Source organism: Dendropsophus ebraccatus, chromosome 7, assembly GCF_027789765.1.
Source record: "Dendropsophus ebraccatus isolate aDenEbr1 chromosome 7, aDenEbr1.pat, whole genome shotgun sequence".
Lineage (NCBI taxonomy): Eukaryota > Metazoa > Chordata > Amphibia > Anura > Hylidae > Dendropsophus > Dendropsophus ebraccatus.
In genome coordinates this window covers 93476545-93493227 of record NC_091460.1, presented here as the reverse complement: position 1 = coordinate 93493227, position 16683 = coordinate 93476545, and the positions used below count along the sequence as shown (strand labels likewise).

Genomic DNA, 16683 nt, shown 5'->3' with positions numbered 1-16683 from the left:
ATAAAACATTTCCTGCATGACATATTGGAGCTAATAAGTATGGAAAGACTTGAGATTTTTTAATGGAAGTAAATTACAAATGTAAATAACTTTCTGATACCATTTGAATTGAAAGAAAAAGATTTTTGCTGGACAACCCCTTTAATACAATGTGTGGGCACTTTTACTATTTGTGGAGCTCCTATTCTGATGGTACTGTGGGGGGGGGGGGGCACTCTTGAGGGCTTTGCAACGGGCCCACCAGTGTATTGAAACAGCCCTGCAGGAATCTGCTTCTGATAAATATCCAGAAAAACTGATCACACACACAATGGACAGGACTAAGTGATCCATTATCCTGCTCTGCTTTTGTCACTAGAGGGGAGATTTATCAAAGGGTCTAAAATTTAGACTGGTGCAAACTGGCCACAGCAACCAATCAGAGCTCAGCCTCCAGCTCTGGTGAAAGAAAAGAGGACCTGTGATTAGAGATGAGCGAACCTCGAGCATGCTCGAGTCGATCCGAACCCGGACTTTCGGCATTTGATTAGCGGTGACTGCTGAACTTGGATAAAGCCCTAAGGCTATGTGGAAAACATGGATATAGTCATTGGCTGTATCCATGTTTTCCAGACAACCTTAGAACTTTATCCAAGTTCAGCAGCCACCACTAATCAAATGCCGAACGATCGGGTTCGGATCGATTCAAACCCGAACCCGGTTCGCTCATCTCTACCCGTGATTGGTTGCTGTGGCCAGTTTGCACCAGTCTAAATTTTACACCCTTTGATAAATCTTCTCCTAGGTCTTTTTAATCTGTGTTGAGATTACTAAAAATGTACTAATCATTCTTTACATTTATCATTGCTAACAGGATATTTAAATATTATGTATAGAATACATAGATGCTGTGTTTAATTTTTTCAGGAACCTAGTAAAGAAAATGGATGATGACTTATAGCTTTTCTGTCTATTTTAGGGTCAAAATCCATTTGAATTACATTATGAAGATGAGTCCAGGAATGTCGAATCTGTGTTCAACTTTGACTGCACCTCCCGCCCTGGTAAATAAGTTAATAGTGTAATCTGTCTGCCTTATACAGTCATGGCCGACAGCGTTAGCACCCCTGTTTTTTTCCCCAGAAAATGAAGTATTCCTCCCCGAAATTTTTTGTGATTACACATGTTTGGTTACGCACATGTTTATTTCCTTTGTGTGTGATGGAACAACACAATAAAAATTGAGGGGAAAAAGGCTAATTTGACATAATTTCACACACAACTCCAAATATGGTCCGGACAAAATAATTGGCTTATTGCCCACCCTTTTAAAAAAAATAATTGAAATCAATCGCTTCCTATAACCTTCAACAGAGTGGTGGGGTGTAGAGTCCCCACAGGTGGCAGCGATGGATATAGATGAAACCTTGACAGGCGCTGACCGACAGTAGATATAGGACTAAGTCCAAAGCAAGGAACTAGATGTGGACGGAGGAGAGAAATTGATAAAAGGTTGCAACGCAGGATAGTCCAGATTGTGGATAAGCAGCCCCAATCAAGTTCCAAAGAAATTCAAGCTGTCCTGCAGGCGCATCAGTGTCCGGTTGAACTATCCGTCGACATTTGAATGAAATGAAACGCTATGACAGGAGACTCAGGAGGACCCCACTGCTGACACAGACATAAAAAAAGCTTAACTGCAGTTTGCCAAAATGTATGTAAGCAAGCCACAATCCTTCTGGGAAAACATCCTGTATAATGGGGTCACTCAGCTTCCCTAGCATCCTGTATAATGGGGTCACTCCGCTTCCCTAGCGTCCTGTATAATGGTGTCACTCAGCTTTCCTGGCATCCTGTATAATGGAGTCCCTCAGCTTCCCTGGCATCCTGTTTAATGGGGTCACTCAGCTTCCCTGGCACCCGTGTAATGGGGGACACTCAGCTTTTCTGGCACCCGTGTAATGGGGGACACTCGGCTTCCCTGGGCTGCCCTGATTGTCAGTCTGTGGGCCGCCGGGCTGAAAATTTAATTTGGCACTATTAACAGTGTGTGACAGTTTAGTGTCCGGCAGCGGCCCGGACTCCAGCAGCGTCCCGAAGCAATGCTGCTGCTTAATAAGCTGCTTCAGGCCGTTGCCGGACACTAAACTGTCACACACTTATCATTGCACATTGTGCATTTATGCAGGAGGAGGAGAAACCTACTGTCAAGTGGGTGGCGCTGTGTGCTGGGCCTCCGTGTGGTGCTGTGCCTGCAGCCTCGCTCGGGGAATACACACAGGGCCCCCTGGGAGCTGTGCTGAGAGAGAAGTAGCTCCCGGCACAGGCTAGTGACGTCATGCACCGGCGTGTCTTTCAGCCGGAGGAGAGCCACAGCCTGGGAGCCATGTCCCCTCTCCATAGTTGTCAATAGCCCCGGGTATGTCCCGGTAAGCCCCGCCCCCTTCGTGACAAGCCCCACCCCCCACCGCAAGGTTAACTAACCAGCAAAGTACACAGGGCCAGCGGAGGAGAGAAACCATGGACAACTGGAGGGATGGTAAGTATATTGGGGTCAGTCAGCCTCCCTGGCATCCTGTATAATGGGGTCACCTAGCTTTCCCAACATCCTGTATAATGGGGTCACCCAGCTTTCCCAACATCCTGTATAATGGGGTCACCCAGCTTTCCCAACATCCTGTATAATGGGGTTACTCAGCTTCCCTGGCATCCGGTATAATGGGGTCACTCAGCTTCCCCGGCATCCTGTATAATGGGGTCACTCAGCATCGCTGTATCCTGTATAATGGGGTCACCCAGCTTTCCCAGCATCCTGTATAATGGGGTCACCCAGCTTTCCCAGGCATCCTGTATAATGGGGTCACTCAGCCTCCCCGGCATCCTGTATAATGGGGTCACTCAGCCTCCCTGGCATCCCGTATAATGGGGGTCACTCAGCCTCCCTGGCATCCTGTTTAATGGGGTCACTCAGCTTCCCTGGCATCCTGTTTAATGGGAGTCACTCAGCCTCCCTGGCATCCTGTATAATGGGGGTCACTCAGCTTCCCTGGCATCCTTTATAATGGGGTCACTCAGCTTCCCTGTATCCTGTATAATGGGGTCACCCAGCTTTCCCAGCATCCTGTATAATGGGGTCACCCAGCTTTCCCAGGCATCCTGTATAATGGGGTCACTCAGCCTCCCCGGCATCCTGTATAATGGGGTCACTTAGCCTCCCTGGCATCCTGTTTAATGGGGTCACTCAGCTTCCCTGGCATCCTGTTTAATGGGGGTCACTCAGCCTCCCTGGCATCCTGTATAATGGGGGTCACTCAGCTTCCCTGGCATCCTGTATAATGGGGTCACTCAGCTTCCCTGGCATCCTGTATAATGGGGTCACTCAGCCTCCCTGGCATCCTGTATAATGGGGTCTCTCAGCCTCCCTGGCATCCTGTGTAATGGGGTCACTCAGTTTCCTTGGCATCCTGTATAATGGGGGTCACTCCGCTTCCCTATCATCCTGTATAATGGGGTCACCCGGCTTCCCTGGCATCCTATATAATGGGGTCACTCAGCTTTCCCAGCCATCCTGTATAATGGGGTCACTCAGCTTCCCTGGCATCCTGTATAATGGGGTCACTCAGCTTTCCCAGGAATCTTGTATAATGGGGTCACTCAGCTTCCCTGGCATTCTGTATAATGGGGTCACTCAGCTTCCCTCGCATCCTGTATAATGGGGTCACTCAGCTTCCCTGGCATCCTGTATAATGGGGTCACTCAGCCTCCCTGGCATCCTGTATAATGGGGTCACTCAGCTTCTCTGGCATCCTGTATAATGTGGTCACTCAGCTTCCCTGGCATCCTGTATAATGGGGGTCATTCAGCTTTCCCAGCATCCTGTATAATGGGGTCTCTCAGCTTTCCCAGCATCCTGTATAATGGAAATATTATAAGAGTCCCAGTTGGAATTAAAGGAAAACTGCTTTAATTGAAGCTGCTGATAGCTCCTGGTAGCCCCTTACCTCCTCCATTAAAGGGAACCTGTCACCCCCCTAGCCGGGGTGACAGGCTCCCGACCCCCCGCTACAGCCCCCTATACTCACCTGATCCCGCCGAGTCCCGCCTCTGGATCCGGTCGGGTCACTGAGATCTCAGCCGCTGCAGCCCGACGTGCACGCTTAGAGAGTCCAACACTCATAGAGAATGACGGGCTGCAGCGGCTGAGATCTCCGTGACCCGACCGGATCCAGAGGCGGGACCCAGCGGGATCAGGTGAGTATAGGGGGCTGTAGCGGGGGGTCGGGAGCCTGTCACCCCGGCACGGGGGGTGACAGGTTCCCTTTAAGGTTGATTTAATACTGCATGGACTACAGAAGGGGGCGTTATGACCATTTGGGGCACTATGGATGGGCAGCTTGTATAGAGGTGGGCAGGTGGTGTTATGAACAGAGCCTAAGATGTGTGTCTGACAGATTCGGTGGAGATGAGTGGTGACCATAAGACATCATCATGACAGCCTGGGCCAAGTGGGGAAAATAACGAAAGAGGAAGACGCCAATCAGAGAAGATGTCACATGTGAGTCACTGAGTGTACTGTAACTGTGCTGTAATATGCTGACTGTACAGAGGTATAAATGGTCTGCACATAGTGTATTGTATACAGTATCATGGTATTAGTCATTAGGTGGTGGTAATATGTGGTCATAGTATGGCGGTGTTATTTGTTCCCCCCTATCCTTTATAGTGCATCACATCCTCAGGTAGGGAGTCGATGCACTATGAAGAATAGGGTTTAGAGGTGTTAAGCTGGGTAGTTATTGTGTTTGGGGTATGTTAACATGGTGGTCTGAATTTTCATGAGTATTAAGTTTTTACGGGTCTGGGGTCATTCCTTAGTGATCTGGGATAGAAGAGTTACTGGGATCAGAGAAGACGTCACCTGCGAGTCCCCGGCCGTCACTATCCGCTCTCCTGACATCTCTTATAGGGAATATCTGTGCCCCCCATGAGGTAACAATTCTGGAGAATCCTACATTAGAGCTTTGTGTTGTTCTCTCAGGCCAGGTCTACATGGAGAGTGACACAAGAATAGAACATTTTAGAACACTCTATGTATTCCAGGCCTGACTGACATCTGGTTGTTACCAATCCTCTGCTTAATAAGATGTGTCCCCACAGTCTGATACTGTCAGTGATGATTGGATGGGTCAGTGTATTAGGGACCAGGGGAACCATTTCCAGGAAGAATAACAGGGGAATTGCTCAATACAAAGGTAGGGAGGAAAGCGCCCCTAAATTATTTCAGTAGTGTAACTTTAGGCCATGTTCACGCATGGTATAACACCGGCCATTCTGTGATCTGGGCGGGTCACAGAACGGCAGGTGTTACTGATGATCTTCATTTCTTGTGAATTCAGACGCGGGGGCACCCATGTACGCCCAATTCACCGCTGCACACAATGGAGCGTACAGCCAGAGCCACATGCTCCATTATGTGAACTGACATGTTTGTGCGGCCACTATTCAATGTGTGTATACGCTCCAGCCGGCATTCCATTATTTCCAATACAACGTATGTTTTTGCATAAATCACGGCTGTGATTTATGCTAAACATACGTTGTGTGAACATGGCCATAAGATGAAACTCTCCTGGGGCTCTGCTTTTCCTAAAGAATAGTTTACAGGGCAGAATACGTTTACCTTTATTAGTATGAATCATGTGACAGATCACAGGAGAGCAAACAGATAGTCTATAATTGCTCAGTATTTTGTTTCTGATCACATCTGTATTCTCTTATATAGTCTGCAGGGTGATAATACTTTTCAGCACCTGCGTACACCTGGTATCTGATCATATCTGAAATTTTTTCTGCGTGGCACAGTTGGCGCAATAGGTGCAGGGAGACTTGAATGTGGGCTGGTGGGGTGTGTGTGGCAGGGCTGCTTTTCACTCCCAGTCCGGCCCTTGTCCTCCCCCTGTATCCACCCGCTGCACGGAGCGGCCAGACAGCGGGAATCTGATGCAGAGCGTTCGGGTTCATACGAACCCGAACCTCGACAGGTTTGGACCATCCTTACAACCAACCTCTGATCTCTAAATTGTTAGCAGCCGGCCCCATCACTATCAGACCTCGCTCCCAGTAGGCGAACACCCGAGGTGGGGCATGGGGGCAGAAATGAAGGAAAAGAGGAGACGCCGTTATAACACTAAGAATACAAACAACCCAAAAGAAAGTCCTGCCTAAACAACATACAGTGCAACAAAACCATATAGAAACCGAAAAAATTGCACAATTATTTATAAGTATAACAAAGTCCTTTATTTACATGTACAAAAAATTGATAAAAACTAGGGAATTTCATGGGAAAAGACACAGATAACAGAAGGCCAGAGGGGGAGAAAGATCTCAGTGTGGTAAATCAATATAAAATTAGAAATTATAAGTGCTGCAATATTATGTATACCAATTGCAACACTACCATCTAGTGGTCACTGAAATTATAGCAATGACAAGTGTTTAACCTGCAATGCAGTGACAGCATGGATGTAGTGTAGTATGATATAGTATAATGGAGGAGAGACTGTTTGTAACCCCTCAGCGGCCAGGCAGGTAATGAATAGAGCACCACAAGTAAGGCCCTACAGATTCCAATTCCTATGCGACCACACAAGTGAAAAACAAACCAACACTGAGATCTTACCCCCGTCCAGCCCACCAGCCCGACGCACGTTTCGCTCACTTCATCAGGAGCTAATGAGCGAAACGTGCGTCGGGCTGGTGGGCTGGACGGGGGTAAGATCTCAGTGTTGGTTTGTTTTTCACTTGTGTGGTCGCATAGGAATTGGAATCTGTAGGGCCTTACTTGTGGTGCTCTATTCATTACCTGGCTGGCCGCTGAGGGGTTACAAACAGTCTCTCCTCCATTATACTATATCATATTACACTACATCCATGCTGTCGCTGCATTGCAGGTTAAACACTTGTCATTGCATTGTCATTGTTTCAGTGACCACTAGATGGTAGTGTTGCAATTGGTATACATAATATTGCAGCACTTATAATTATAGTGCTTGAAAAGCACTATATTGTAATCCGTATTCTTCTTCTTCTTCCGTTTCTTCTTCCAGCCATTTTTCTGCGCGTAATACAGCCCGAACCGCTTTGCGCACAGACTCAGTTCAAACTGCGTTTCGAAGCCCTCGGCGGTGTGTGGTGTGCTATCTATTTTTCGTTTAGATCGGATTTGTCGTTTTTAAGAAATTTACGTTTAAAGACCCCAAATTTCCCATAGAAAATAATGGCCCATTGCAAATAATGGCCACACTCTAACCGCTGACAGCCAATCACAGCACATATGCAAATAGCTGAAATATAGCAGCCAATAGGAACTGTAAGGTCTCGTCATGCATTGTATCACACCATCCACAGTCACATGTCCACTATTGACCAATAGAAGATGTAATATATGGAAGGTCCTTAACCATTTTGTCTCCCTGACATGAGTAAGATTGTCATGGTAACCGAGCAATGGTCTTTACCATTATAAGTAGCAGAGATCAGTCAGTAAAATAGCAGAGCTGAGGCAGACAGGTAGCAGGTACGGGATCCAAGCTGCTCTTAAAGGGACGGTACCCACGCCGCTCTTAAAGGGACCCAAGCCGCTCTAAATGAGTCCCTTTAAGAGCGAACTAAGTACCTGTAAGAGCGACCCGGGTCCCTTTAAGAGCAACCTGGGTCCCTTGAGGGGGTAAATGGGTCCCTTTAAGAGCGACCTTGGTCCCTTTAAGAGCGAAATATGTCCCTTTAAGAGCAAAATGGGTCCCTTTAAGAGCGAAATGTGTCCCTTTAAGAGCGAAATGGGTCCCTTTAAGAGCGAAATGGGTCCCTTTAAGAGCGAAATGGGTCCCTTTAAGAGCGAAATATGTCCCTTTTAGAGCGAAATATGTCCCTTTTAGAGCGAAATATGTCCCTTTAAGGGCAAAATGGGTCCCTTTCTCCCGAGTACAGAAATACCCCACATGTGGACATAAAGTGCCAAGCGGGCGCAGGACGAGCCTCCAAAGGGAGGGAGCGCCAATTGGCTTTTGGAAGCTGGATTTCACTGGAATGGATTTCAAGGGCCATGTCGCATTTACAGAGCCCTCGTGCTGCCAAGACACTGGAAACCCCCCACAAGTGACCCCATTCTGGAAACTACACCCCTCAAGGAATCTAACAAGGGGTGCAGTGAGCATATGGACCCCACTGGTGACTGGCACAAATGTGGAAAAATGTGATGTGAAAGTGAAAATTTTCATTTTTTCACTTTCACGACACAAATGTGCCCGTCATCAAGGGGTCCATATCCTCTTTGCACCCCTTGTTAGATTCCTTGAGGGGTGCAGTTTACAGAATGGGGTCACTTGTGGGGGGTTTCCAGTGTTTTGGCAGCAGGAGGGCTCTGTAAATGCGACATGGCGTTCATCATCCATTCTAGCCAAATCCAACCTCCAAAATCCAAATGGCGCTCCTTCCCTTCGGAGGCTTGCCCTGCGCCCACATGGCGCTTTATGTCCACATGTGGGGTATTTACGGACTCGGGGGAAATTGCTCTACACATTTTGTTTTTTTTTCTCTTTTAACCCCTTGTGAAAATGATAAATTCAAGGCTAGACCAATATTATAGTGTAAAAAATGTAATATTTCATTTTCACGCCACATTGTTCCACATTTGTGCCCGTCACCAGTGGGGTCCATATGCTCACTACACCCCTTGTTACATTCCTTGAGGGGTGTAGTTTCCATAATAGGGTCACTTGTGGGGGGTTTTAACTGTCTTGGCAACACAGGGGCCTTTTGAATGCAACATGGCCCCTCGAAATCCATTCCATCCAAATCCAGCCTTCAAAAACCAAATGGCGCACCTTCCCTTTGGAGGCTTACCCTGCACCCGCATGGCGCTTTATGTCCACATGTGGGGTATTTCTGTACTCAGGGGAAATTGCTCTACACATTGTGTTTTTTTTTTTATCTTTTAGCCCCTTGTGAAAATGAAAAAATCAAGACAAGATCAATGATTTAGAGTAAAAATTAAAAAAAAATTACACTAAATATTGGTCTAGCCTTGATTTTTTTTTCCATTTCCACAAGGGGTTAAAAAAGAAAGTGAACACAAAACGTGTAGGGTAATTTCCCCTGAGTACGAAAATGGGCCATATGGGCACAGGGCAAGCCACCAAAGGGACAGAGCGCCATTTAGAGGCTGGAATGGAGGATGGAGGCCATGTCGCAATTACAAAGCTCCTGTGCTGCCAGGACAGTAGAAACCCCCACAAGTAACCCCATTCTAGAAACTACACCCCATAAGGAATCTAACAAGGGGTGCAGTGAGCATATGGACCCCACTGGTGATGGGCACATGTGTAGAACATGTGCCGTGAAAAAAAAAAAAACCATTTTCTTTAATTTTCACATCCCAAATGTGGCCGTCACTAGGGGGCCATATACCCGCTGCCCCACTTGTTAGATTCCTTATGGGGTGTAGTTTCCAGAATGGGGTCACTTGTGGGGGGTTTCTACTGTCCTGGCCGCACAGAGGCTTTGTAATTGCATCGTGGCATCCTCTAATTGGAATGGCGGCCATACCTATTTAGCTGGGGAAAAGTGACAATTCTAATTTATTTGGGGGTATTAGGCCAATTATTAGTTTATAAGGTTGAAAATAACAGGTGTCCATCAAACTCAACCTGTGTTGATCCAGAGAAAGGCAAAAAAAACCCTCGTAAGGCAGACGACAATAGCCTCATCACAGGGAAAAAAATTCCTTCCCTACTCCATAATGGTGATCAGAATAATCCCTGGATCAACGTGACCCCTGAAATAGAAATAAGGGACAGCATTTAGATAATGTAGAACCCCAATGACGTGTGGTACGCCTTGAAGCGATCCAGTATGCAGAGGCCGGGGTGATCAGGACAGGTGTCACACTGGAAAATGGTGTCCTTCCTGATCCCCCTGTTACGCCACACTCTGCACTTCTTCTGGGGTCTCCTGTTTTCCAGTGTGGGGAACGTCACCTGGAAAATGTTGCCCTGGTGCGATACGGGGTCCTTCATATCCAGAAGCGCTGGGTCCGCTCCATGGCTGCTAAATATTAGGGCTCTATTACTACTTCTGATATGTTCGGATCGTTCCGCAAGCTACAGTAGCTTAGGCAGCGAGGAACCGGAAGAGGGGGTGCTGGTATAAAAGTTATCCCCGTACAGGTGGTGACCTTTATCCAGCAGTGGGAAGATCAGTTCCCCAACGATCTCCCCACTAATTCCGAGGATGGGGGGGGGGGCATCTGGGGGCTTGATTTTGGTGTCCCTTCCATCATACACTCAAGGGTACGTGCACACTGCGGATAACCCTTCACGCATTCCGCAGCTGGCACCCGCCGGCGGACTGATGGAGGCGCGTCTCCATCCGTGTCATAGACTCCATTCTATGCACGGGCGGATTCCGCTCTCTGTCCAACGTGTTCATTCTTTGGACGGACGATGGAATCCGCCTGTGCATAACATGGAGTGTATGACACGGACGGAGACGCGCGCCTGCATCAGTCCGCCAGCGGGTGCCAGCTGCGGAATGCACGAAGGGTTATCCTTTGCCATTCCGCAGTGTGCACGTACCCTAAATCTGTAAGTGTACCCTGAGGTACTCTCACAGAGTTTGTAGAATTTCACGCCATACCGTCATCTCTTATTGGGACGGTACTGGCGGAAAAGACGTGTCTGGGGGGCAGCGTACGCTACGCTACCCCCAGACACGTCACTGGATGATGAGGATGAATGGAGGAACGAAGGATCCCCCCATTCATCCTCACTGGCTGTTTCAGTGTCAGAGGCAATAATAACGTATGCGTCCGACACCGAAAACACGCCGGGGGCCACTTTTATATAGGGATTGGTATATGGGGTATGTAGTGGTGTAGTGTAAAACTTTATTCAATGTAGTGTAGTGTGGTGTAATGTAGTGTTTTTTTACGTGTTTTTTTACAGTAAGTATAAAAAACCTATGCCAAAAATGGTGTTGCTGATAAATGCCGCACTTATGTGCGGCACTTATCAGCAGACCGTGGCAGTAGGATATAGAAAAAAAACCACCCTACGCCAAAAAGGAGGAGTTGCTGATTAGCAGCGCACTTTCGTGCGATGCTGATCAACACTCAGCGGCGATAGGGTGCAGAAAATAGAAAAAAAAAATTGGAAAAAAAAACTTTTACTACATTCTGAACATCCCTATAGTGGCTGATACGTGTATTACACTTATCAGCCGCTAGGGGGCAGCAGAGCGCAAGATCCGAAAAAAGACGACGCTGGAGCCGGAAAAATACGAAAAAAGACGATGCTGGAGCCGTAAAAAGCCGATCGGGATGTCACGGAAGAAGCCGAAGACCCAACAAGAAGAAGAGGACGCCGGGAACCCGGAAGACGCCGATCAGGACCCCGGGACAGGTGAGTAATGTACAAATACCTGCTCTGGACCCCTCAGCTACCTAGCTGAGGGGTCCGGAGCAGGTATTTATTACTTGTGGGGACTGTGATCGCCGTTCACGGCGATCGGGACGGTGGTACCGTGACCAGCATTACTTTTTACAGTAATGGCGGTCGGTGCCTTCCTCGGACAGCACCGACCGCCATTTTTTTCCCGGTCATCGGGCCACCGATGGCCCGGAAAGGTTCCGATCGCCGCTATGGGCTGATCAGCCAATAGCGGCGATCGTCGGCATGGGGGGGGTTAACAACCCTCCATGCCGACAGGGAGAGATGGCCTGCTATCTATTATAGCAGGCTATCTCCCCCGATCGGGACCCGGACGGCCGCGGCGCCCTCTTAAAGGACCCGCGTACCGGTACGTCATGGGTCCTTAAGTGACAGTGATCCATGACGTACCGGTACGACATGGGTCCTTAAGAGGTTAAGAGCGACCTTGGTCCCTTTAAGAGCGAAATATGTCCCTTTAAGAGCGAAATATGTCCCTTTAAGAGCGAAATATGTCCCTTTAAGAGCTAAATGTGTCCCTTTAAGAGCGAAATATGTCCCTTTAAGAGCAAAATGGGTTCATTTAGGAGTGACCTGGGCCCCTATAAGAGTTACCTGGGCCCCTTTAAGAGCGAAATATGTCCCTTTAAGAGCGACCTTGGTCCCTTTAAGAGCGAAATATGTCCCTTTAAGAGCTAAATGTGTCCCTTTAAGAGCAAAATGGGTCCCTTTAAGAGCGACCTGGGTCCCTTTAAGAGCGACCTGGGTCCCTTTAAGAGCGAAATATGTCCCTTTAAGAGCAAAATCGGTCCCTTTAAGAGCGACCTTGGTCCCTTTAAGAGCGAAATATGTCCCTTTAAGGGCAAAATGGGTCCCTTTAAGAGCGACCTGGGTCCCTTTAAGAGCGACCTGGGTCCCTTTAAGAGCGAAATATGTCCCTTTAAGGGCAAAATGGGTCCCTTTAAGAGCGACCTGGGTCCCTTTAAGAGCAAAATGGGTCCCTTTAAGAGCGAAATATGTCCCTTTTAGAGCAAAATATGTCCCTTTAAGAGCGACCTGGGTCCCTTTAAGAGCGAAATATGTCCCTTTAAGAGCAAAATATGTCCCTTTAAGAGCGACCTTGGTCCCTTTAAGAGCGAAATATGTCCCTTTTAGGGCAAAATGGGTCCCTTTAAGAGCGACCTGGGTCCCTTTAAGAGCGACCTGGGTCCCTTTAAGAGCGAAACATGTCCCTTTAAGAGCAAAATCGGTCCCTTTAAGAGCGAACTTGGTCCATTTGAGAGCGAAATAAGTCCCTTTATGGGCAAAATGGGTCCCTTTAAGAGCGACCAGGGTCCCTTTAAGAGCAAAATGGGTCCCTTTAAGAGCGAAATATGTCCCTTTTAGAGCAAAATATGTCCCTTTTAGAGCGACCTGGGTCCCTTTAAGAGCGAAATATGTCCCTTTAAGGGCAAAATGGGTCCCTTTAAGAGCGACCTGGGTCCCTTTAAGAGCAAAATGGGTCCCTTTAAGAACGAAATATGTACCTTTTAGAGCAAAATATGTCCCTTTAAGAGCGACCTGGGTCCCTTTAAGAGCGAAATATGTCCCTTTAAGAGCGACCTGGGTCCCTTTAAGAGCGAAATATGTCCCTTTAAGAGCAAAATGGGTCCCTTTAAGAGTGAAATATGTCCCTATTAGAGCCTCCATGCCGACAGGGAGAGATGGCCTGCTATCTATTATAGCAGGCTATCTCCCCCGATCGGGACCCGGCCGGCCGCGGCGCCCTCTTAAAGGACCCGCGTACCGCTACGTCATGGGTCCTTAAGTGACAGTGATCCATGACGTACCGGTACGACATGGGTCCTTAAGAGGTTAAGAGCGACCTTGGTCCCTTCAAGAGCGAAATATGTCCCTTTAAGATCTAAGTGTGTCCCTTTAAGAGCTAAATGTGTCCCTTTAAGAGCGAAATATGTCCCTTTAAGAGATAAATCGGTCGCTTTAAGAGCAACTTGGTCCCTTTAAGAGCGAAATATGTCCCTTTAAGAGCGAAATATGTCCCTTTAAGAGCAAAATGGCTCCCTTTTACAGTGACCTGGGCCCCTTTAAGAGCGAAATGGGTCCATTTAGGAGTGACCTGGGCCCCTATAAGAGTTACCTGGGCCCCTTTAAGAGCAAAATGGGTCCCTTTAAGAGTGAAATATGTCCCTTTTAGAGCGAAATATGTCCCTTTAAGAGCGAAATATGTTCCTTTAAGGGCGTAAAATGGGTCCCTTTAAGAGCGACCTGGGTCCCTTTAAGAGCGAAATATGTCCCTTTAAGAGCGAAATATGTCCCTTTAAGAGCAAAATCGGTCCCTTTAAGAGCGACCTTGGTCCCTTTAAGAGCGAAATATGTCCCTTTAAGGGCAAAATGGGTCCCTTTAAGAGCAACCTGGGTCCCTTTAAGAGCGACCTGGGTCCCTTTAAGAGCGACCTGGGTCACTTTAAGAGCGAAATATGTCCCTTTAAGAGCAAAATGGGTCCCTTTTAAGAGCAACGTGGGTCCCTTTAAGAGCAAAATATGTCCCTTTAAGAGTGACCTGGGTCCCTTTAAGAGCGAAATATGTCCCTTTAAGAGCAAAATGGGTCCCTTTAAGAGCAAAATGGGTCCCTTTAAGAGCGAAATATGTCCCTTTAAGAGCAAAATAGGTCCCTTTAAGAGCAAAATGGGTCCGTTTAAGAGCGAAATTTGTCCCTTTTAGAGCGAAATATGTCCCTTTAAGAGCAAAATCGGTCCCTTTAAGAGCGACCTTGGTCCCTTTAAGAGCGAACCTGGGTCCCTTTAAGAGCGAAATATGTACCTTTAAGAGCGACCTGGGTCCCTTTAAGAGCAAAATGGGTCCCTTTAAGTCAAAATGGGTCCCTTTAAGAGCAACCTGGGTCCCTTTAAGAGCGACCTTGGTCCCTTTAAGAGCAAAATATGTCCCTTTAAGAGCAACCTGGATCCCTTTAAGAGCAAAATGGGTCCCTTTAAGAGCGACCTGGGTCCATTTAAGAGCGAAATATGTCCCTTTAACAGCGAAATATGTCCCTTTAAGGGCAAAATGGGTCCCTTTAAGAGCAACCTGGGTCCCTTTAAGAGCGACCTTGGTCCCTTTAAGAGCGAAATATGTCCCTTTAAGAGCAAAATGGGTCCCTTTAAGAGCAAAATATGTCCCTTTAAGAGCAACCTGGATCCCTTTAAGAGCAGAATCGGTCCCTTTAAGAGCGACCTTGGTCCCTTTAAGAGCGAAATATGTCCTTTTAAGAGCAAAATGGGTCCCTTTAAGAGCGACCTGTGTCCCTTTAAGAGCGAACCTGGGTCCCTTTAAGAGCGAAATATGTCCCTTTAAGAGCGACCTGGGTCCCTTTAAGAGCAAAATGGGTCCCTTTAAGGGCAAAATGGGTCCCTTTAAGAGCAACCTTGGTCCCTTTAAGAGCGAAATATGTCCCTTTAAGAGCAAAATATGTCCCTTTAAAAGCAACCTGGATCCCTTTAAGAGCAAAATGGGTCCATTTAAGAGCGAAATATGTCCCTTTAAGAGCAGAATCGGTCCCTTTAAGAGCGACCTTGGTCCCTTTAAGAGCGAAATATGTCCCTTTAACAGCGAAATATGTCCCTTTAACAGCGAAATATGTCCCTTTAAGAGCAAAATGGGTGCCTTTAATAGCGACCTGGGCCCCTTTAAGAGCTAAATGGGCCCCTTTAAGAGCGAACTGGGTCCCTTTAAGAGCGAAATAGGTCCCTTTAAGAGCTAAATGGGTCCCTTTAAGAGCTAAATGGGTCCCTTTAATAGCGACCTGGGTCCCTTTAAGAGCGACTTGGGTCCCTTTATGAGCGAAATGATTCCCTTTAAAGAGCGACCTGGGTCCCTTTAAGAGCGACCTGGGTCCATTTAAGGGACCCAGGTCGCTCTTAAAGGGATCCAAGTCGCTCTTAAAGGGATCCATGTATCTCTTAAAGGGATCCATGTAGCTCTTAAAGGGACGGGACCCAAGTCACTCTTAAAGGGACCCAAGTCGCTCTTAAAGGTATGGGACCCAAGTCACTCTTATAGGGACGGGAGCCATGTCGCTCTTAAAGGAATGGGATCCAAGTTTCTCTTAAAGGGAAGTCACTGGTAAAGGGGCGCTCTTTTCAAGCACTATGTATTTTCCTGGAAATGGAAATCTAGTTTCTAATTTTATATTGATTTACCACACTGAGATCTTTCTCCCCCTCTGGCCTTGTGTTATCTGTGTCTTTTCCCATGAAATTCCCTAGTTTTTATCAATTTTTTGTACATGTAAATAAAGGACTTTGTTATACTTATAAATAATTGTGCAATTTTTTCCGTTTACTAATAATACAAGTAACAGTGATCGCACGCCTACAGATGTGGACGCGCCACAAGAGGACACAACAAAGACCAGACAAAGGAAAGAAAACAAGTACATGCACCTACTAATCATCTCCGTCTGAGGAAATTGTTGATATTTTTAAAGAATTTTGGTTGTCAAGTCCTCAGACAGTTATCTTCTTTCTGTTCTCCATGCTTAGGGTGTTATTACACAGGCCGATGGGGGCCCGATAATAACTGTAAACTAGCGCAGATCTGCTAGATCGGCGCTCGTTTACTGGGTTTATTACATGGCCCGATTATCGTTTAACAAGAGCTGCATGGACATTGTTACCAATGTCCTTGTCCTTGCAGCCCCTGCTCAACTTTATACATTACCTGTGTACAGGCTGCAGGGCTCCTCTTGCGGTCTTCTTCTTCTTCCGGGCCCCACGCGCTCCAGCTTCAGAGCAGCCTGTCTGAGCTGACAGGCCGCTCAGCCAATTACTGGCCGCGGCGGTCTCGCCCAGTGATTAGCTGAGCGGCCTGTCAGCTCAGATAGGCCGCTCTATTACACGTAGCACGTAGCGATGCGCAGTCTGAGCCTGACAATTATAGGTTCAAACCTATATCAACGATCAGCCGATTGTCGTTGTCATTGGCTGATCGTTGCATTTATTACACGGATCGATAATCGTTTTGACCCGATTCGGTTGATTATTATTCTGTGTAATAATACCCTTAGTGTGGCACACACACTCACAATGCAAAGATTGAGTCAACTTCTCAAGTTTTTATCTGGTTTCAGATGTGATTTTTAAATTGCCCACACCTGTTGCTTATCACAGGTGAGTTTGAGCAACACATGCTTGAAACAAAGTTCAGTAAAGAAAATGGTGG

The 16683-nt window shown here is 47.1% G+C and overlaps 1 protein-coding gene across 3 annotated transcripts in view; it reads left to right on the top strand.

Moving 5' to 3' along the window:
- The window catches only part of MKNK2 (MAPK interacting serine/threonine kinase 2), a 310400-nt gene that overhangs the window by 122909 nt on the left and 170808 nt on the right, over nucleotides 1–16683 (top strand). For 2 of the 3 annotated variants that reach the window (XM_069977913.1, XM_069977912.1), the window contains exon 3: nucleotides 959–1043. In XM_069977913.1, coding sequence (XP_069834014.1) covers nucleotides 959–1043 — 85 coding nt within the window. Of the gene's footprint in view, nucleotides 1–956; nucleotides 1044–4430; nucleotides 4535–16683 lie in introns of those variants that run through there. The other variant, XM_069977914.1, reaches the window with a different exon arrangement.